Source organism: Pezoporus occidentalis, unplaced genomic scaffold (assembly GCF_034315485.1).
Source record: "Pezoporus occidentalis ecotype Australia unplaced genomic scaffold, CSIRO_AGI_Poc_V1 ctg349, whole genome shotgun sequence".
Lineage (NCBI taxonomy): Eukaryota > Metazoa > Chordata > Aves > Psittaciformes > Psittacidae > Pezoporus > Pezoporus occidentalis.
The window spans coordinates 337,458-343,120 of record NW_026915473.1 but is presented as its reverse complement, the minus strand read 5'-3'; the positions used below and the strand labels follow the sequence as shown (position 1 = coordinate 343,120).

The 5,663-nt window shown below is 53.9% G+C and overlaps 1 protein-coding gene across 1 annotated transcript; it reads right to left on the bottom strand.

Moving 5' to 3' along the window:
• Window positions 1–661: 661 nt before the first annotated feature.
• On the bottom strand, window positions 662–5,612 carry DDOST (dolichyl-diphosphooligosaccharide--protein glycosyltransferase non-catalytic subunit). The gene is made up of 11 exons (XM_062630179.1): window positions 5,439–5,612; window positions 4,976–5,086; window positions 4,648–4,734; window positions 4,173–4,276; window positions 3,736–3,830; window positions 3,293–3,386; window positions 2,740–2,888; window positions 1,665–1,812; window positions 1,443–1,563; window positions 1,230–1,336; window positions 662–1,147 (listed from the first exon to the last, which is right to left on the bottom strand). The coding sequence occupies exons 1-11, from the start codon at window positions 5,581–5,583 to the stop codon at window positions 998–1,000; spliced, it is 1,311 nt and encodes a 436-aa protein (XP_062486163.1). The 5' UTR covers window positions 5,584–5,612; the 3' UTR covers window positions 662–997.
• Window positions 5,613–5,663: the final 51 nt, after the last annotated feature.

Below are 5,663 nucleotides of genomic sequence, written 5' to 3'. Positions count from 1 at the left end.
CCGCCGCCGTCAAGCGCCGCCGTCGCAAAACGCCCCCCCCACCGGAGCTGTCAATCACGGCAGCTCGACCAATCAGTGAGCGACGGGCGGGTTTGGGCTCCGCCCTCTGCCTGCGGCAGCACTGGGGGCGGTCCTAGCCCCCCAAAACTGCCCCAATCCCCTCATTCACCCCTTTCCTTCTGACCCCAGGCAGGGACGGAGGAAACCCCAGAGCCGTTTCCTTGTCTTTCACCTCGAAACACCCCAGGGGCACCCCAAAATAGCCCCATGGGTACCCCAAAACACCCCCGGCGTGCCCTGAAACAGCTGCTGACTCTGGCCCCCTCCCCATTCCACCCCTGTGCTCCTTCTTTCACCCTGTTCTTGGGATCACATTTTCCGGCTGCTCCTTCCCTCCCACCCCCATCAATGTGCATTTTGGGGTGCCCCTGAACTCACCTCTTATTGGGCACCAAGAGGCTCTGGGGGGGGCCCAGCCTTCCTCAGTGACACCCTTGCCCCCTCCGTGCACTGCAGACTCCCCCTTTGCCTTTCAGCCCACTCCAGCCCTGGCACCATCTGAATGTTCCCTCACAGCCCACCCGAGGGACACCTGGAGCTGGAAATGTGGGCACGTGGTGAGAGCCCCACATGGTGAATTCACTCAGCTTCCACCCGGGGAGACAGGAACAAGACTTTATTTTGGAAAAGGGAGTTAATCTCAAACCAAACCCATTCCAACAGCAGCACAAGACAATGGTCACGAATCCATGAGGGAACAGTGCTGGACGCATCGTGGTTCCAGGGCTGCAGACACTTTGGTGACAGATTCCACCCCCCCCCAACACACCCCTCAATGTGATTTTCTTTACTATTAGTTCCTGCTCTGTGTAAAAATAAAGACCATAATGCAAATCCAGGGAGTGTCTGGCACCTACCAGTCCTCACACGGATACAACTGAAGGGCCTGAGTGCAGCCCAGTGCCAGGGAAGAGGCTCCTCTCCCTCCATGGGGAGCTCAGTCGGATTTCTCCTTCTCCTTCATGTGCAGGAAGACGATGCTGAACATGAAGAGACCGACCATCATGGAGAAGGCACCAGCATAGTACGGGTACGCGGAGGGGATGAACCGTTCGTACTGCGTGTGCTGGAGGGGACGCACGGACACCTGGGAGGGGACAGAGCAGCCCTTCGAGTCCAGCACCCCATAAACTCACCCCCCCTGGGTGATTAATCCCCCCTGGGCTCACCTGGGTGGAGGAGTAGAGGTGGGTGTAACCCAGGCGGTTATAATCCACTTTGAACTGAAACACGCCGTAGACATCCGGCAGCTTGAAGCGCACGCTGTATTTCCCACCTGGGATAGAGACAGTGGTGACGTTGAGGTGATGGTGACATTGAGGTGACCACAGTGAGGGGTGGGATCGGGCCCCTAGCAGGGCTGGGGCGCTGGGGGAACCTACCATTCCTCTTCAGGAAGGTCCGCACGAAGGGATCGATGCGCACGAACTCCAGCTGAATGTCATCGCCATCAAAGGGGACCCACTTGCCATCAGAAAGCTTCTCGATGACAATGCTGTACTCCTGCAACAAACCCACAACAGGGGAAGTTCATGAGTGACGCCTGAAAACCAACCTCAGCCCATTATGAGCTCCTGTGTCCCCTCCCAGGCGAGCAGCCGTACCACGAGGTCGGTGACAGTGTAGGCACTGGGAGGTGCGAGTTCCCCCACACGGTGGTGGGACACGGCTCCGACGCGCAGCACTCCCTCTTCCTTGAACACCCAGCGGGACAGGGCAATGGCCAGCTCGTAATTACCCGTCTGTGAGTACCTGTGAATGGAGGAATGCTGGGAAAGCACAGCAGCCATGCCCTAAAACCACACCATGTGCCAAAACCTGCACCACTAATAGATCTGAAAGCAACACAAAGACATTTGGGGTGAAAGGACGGAATAGCTTCCCAAAGCACTTTGCTCCAAGGCCAGAGGAGTGCATCACCCTGATCACACCTGGGGAAACCCCAAGCAAAATATGGGATGAAGAACAGCCCTGAGGACTCTGGGGTGTTGGGTGATGAGAAGTTTCCCCATGACCCAGCTTCAGTGTGTGCTTGAGCCCAGAACCACCCCAGTGTGTTGGGTTGCAACCCCAGAGTGTGAGCCTGTGCTGTGTGCTCTGGGGAGATCCCCCCTGCAGTCCTGATCCAGCTCTGAGGCAGCAGCACAAGAGGGACCTGGAGCTGCTGGAGCGAGGCCAGAGGAGGCCATGGAGATGCTGCGAGGGCTGGAGCAGCTCTGCTCTGGAGCCAGGCTGAGAGAGCTGGGCTGGGGCAGCCTGGAGAAGAGAAGGCTCCTGAAGGGGAGACCTGAGAGCAGCTCCAGTGCCTGAAGGGGCTGCAGGAAACCTGGAGAGGGGCTTGGGACAAGGGATGTAGGGACAGGCCAAGGGGAATGGCTTTAACCTGCCCGAGGGGAGACTGAGATGAGACAGGGTGCCCAGAGAAGCTGTGGCTGCCCCATCCCTGGCAGTGTTCAAGGCCAGGTTGGACACAGGGGCTTGGAGCAAGCTGCTCTAGTGGAAGGGGTCCCTGCCCGTGGCAGGGGTTGGAGCTGGATGAGCTTTAAGGTCCCTTCCAACCCAAACCATTCCATGATTCTATATATTTAATTAAAGCTTTCCACCGTGAACATGAATATTTGCAGGATTTTCTTCATTAAACAGCTCCCCAAATACTCCTCAGCCAGGGAGCCAACTTACCTCTTGGAGCCAGGTGTAGCTTTCTGCACAGCAGAATTGAAGAAGGCATCACTAAAGAAATCCAAGGATCCACTGAAAACCACACGGGCGTTGTTTCGAGCCTGGAGTCCAGCAATCAGAAGCGTATTCTTCCCCACTGCATGTGGGTACTGGAAAGGAACGTGTTTAGGAGGGAGTTTAGCCCATGTGGGGATGATTAAAGAAGAGCTAATCTAGGTTTGTGGTGGGGTGAGACAGTAGCTGGTACAGCCTGTGATTAAGGAGAAACCAAGAAGCTTGGAATAACCCAGTGCTAGGGTTCACAGCTCCTGGAACAGGATATGGAGAGGCGATTTGGTCTAGGCAGGGTTTTCTTCCATTGCTTCCCTCACACTGGATATTTTGTCACCAACAGAAAGCCAAGAGGAAGATTCCCACCAGGGCATTGTCAGAAAGCAGACAACAGCCTGAGCCTTTCAAGGAGATGAAACACTCTGGTATGTTCCCAAGTGGCTGAAATCTGAGGGACTTAACTGTAGAAGCTCAAAAGAAGAGAAGTAGTAACGGAACGTACCTGAGTAATGGGTTTATCTGGGAAGAAGGAGTAAGAGGTGGAAGAGCCGGTCAGGATATCCAGCACCAGCGGGTTGTCAGGATCAGCCACCATCCTTGCAGGGAGAGGCACAGTGAGCAGCACAAAGTCACTCTGGGAACCCCACAGAGGGACATGCAGCCTCCACCTCAGGTACCCAACTGCCCTCAGATGCAGCAAGGCAGAGCTTGCACACACACAGATATTAAGTATTTCCACAAGATACTGAGTCAAGCTTCAGTGATTTAAGAAACATTCCTAATTCAAGGACTGAGCTGCTCTGGAGACTTTATTATCATCTGAAACCAAGACATGGCTCTGTTAAGAGTCACAGCTGCTCACCCTAGGCTTACCTCACAGTACATCCGTCTTTTCACTCTGCATCCCCAACCACCAGCACCTCCCCTCCTTCCCCCCTGACTCACCCAACTCCTCGGAACAGGATGGGGTTCAGGGCTGCTCTCCCCACGATGGTGGGGGCCTTCAGAAGGTTTTCAGTGTCTGCAACTATGAGTGTGTGCTAGGAGAAACAGAAGAGAGAACAGTGTCACTGCAGTGCAGGGCAGGAAGGTTCATGTCAGGCTCTCATGGCTTCTCGTTGGATGGGGCTTGGAGGAACCTGCTGTAGTGGAAGGTGTCCCTGCCTATGCAGGGGATTGGAACTGGATGAGCTTTAAGGTCCCTTCCAACCCAAACCACACCGTGATTCTATGATTATTTATGACTTTCCTGGGAGGAAGGTGGGAGAACAGAAAACAGGTGGAGGAAAAAGAAGAAAAGCAAGGACAGAAGATTCATCCCTAAACATTTATATAGAAGTTCTAACTGAAAATACCCAAATCATCCTGGCAAACCGATGTACCTGGCCTGGGTCGGATATATCATAGTTGTGATGGTCAATGACAGCTGTCCTCTCCTCATCAAACTCAATCCCACACTCGCTGCCCAGCTCTCGCAGTGGGTCACCTGAAGGACAAAGCAGATTCTCCATTATGCAGCACATTCAGGACGTGATGACAGTCTCAGCAATCAAAATAAAGAGTAAATTCAGCTCAGAGCCATGAATTATTTTGCATTCCACAAGCCAAACCCTGAGGAGCAACACAACCTCCCTGTTGCTAAATCCCTGTTAAAATGGCAGTAAAAGCTGTTTATCACCCCCTTCCTCACAGTACAAATCTTCACAATGAGAAACTGTTTTCACCCCATTTTTGCTGCAGGAACTCACAGAAGGACAAATAAACTATTTGCTCACTGCAGACCATAAGCAGCAGAGGTGCTCATTATAAGAAGTGGCTGAAACACCCCAATTGGCTCTGGTGAACGTTTGTACTCACCGATGTCTGAGCTGGCAGCGACAAGGACACTGCCACCACCATCAATGAAGGCAGTGATGGTTTCTACATTGATGTTTCCACCAAAATCTGAAAGCACACAACGGAAATTCATAAGAAAGTTCTCAGAAATAACACCACAGCAGAATGAAACCACAGCAAAACAAATCATTTCCCTCATGGCTGAAAGAACCTCTGCTAAATGCCTTGGATGCATCAGCAGTTTGCTACTGACACAAAGGATAACATCCAAAGCATAAGATTGGATTAAAATTCACAGAACAGTTGGAAATCCCCTTCAAAACCGCTCCAAGAGCACTCTGGTATTTACCTTCTATGGAGGGTGAGAAGATGATCAAGTTGTCATACAGAAACTCTCCGTATTTAATCAGGGACAGGCCAGCATCATCAGCCGTGCGAAAGGTGAGATCGAAGCCCCTGTCTGCAGCCACGACACAACATCCATCAGTTTAGTGTGTCACAACACTAACACATAAAGCAACAAAGCAGCATCAAGACCCTAAGGTTTATTTCCCCAATAAACAGCCGTGTTCTGGGGGAAAGTGGCTTCGGAGCTTTATGGGAGCACCACTGGGGTGTTCCCACCTAAAACCAAACGGGCCCAATCCCCTGGAGAGCCGCTTTGTTGCAAGGGGCTGACACCCATCAAGCGGCGACCTGGCACCCAGGCAGGAGTGGGGAAACACCTCCCTCAGCGCCGGGGGACCCCAGGCCTCTCCTCATCCTCACCAGGGGACCCCGTTCTCCTCCCTCAGCCGCCCCCCGAGCCCTACCCGCGAGACTGCGGAAGAAGAGCGAGTGCGTGTCGCGGAGGTTGCTGTTCTCCAGCAGCACCAGGGTGCGGGGCCCCCCCTCAGCGCCGGCGGCCGCCGCCACCACCACCAGGAGCCACCACAGACAGAGCACGGCCAGCGCCATCTTGCTCCCCGGCGCCAACCTTCCCCCGGAAGCGGGTAGAAGAGGGCAGCCAATCAGAACGGGGAGCGGCACTCACGACA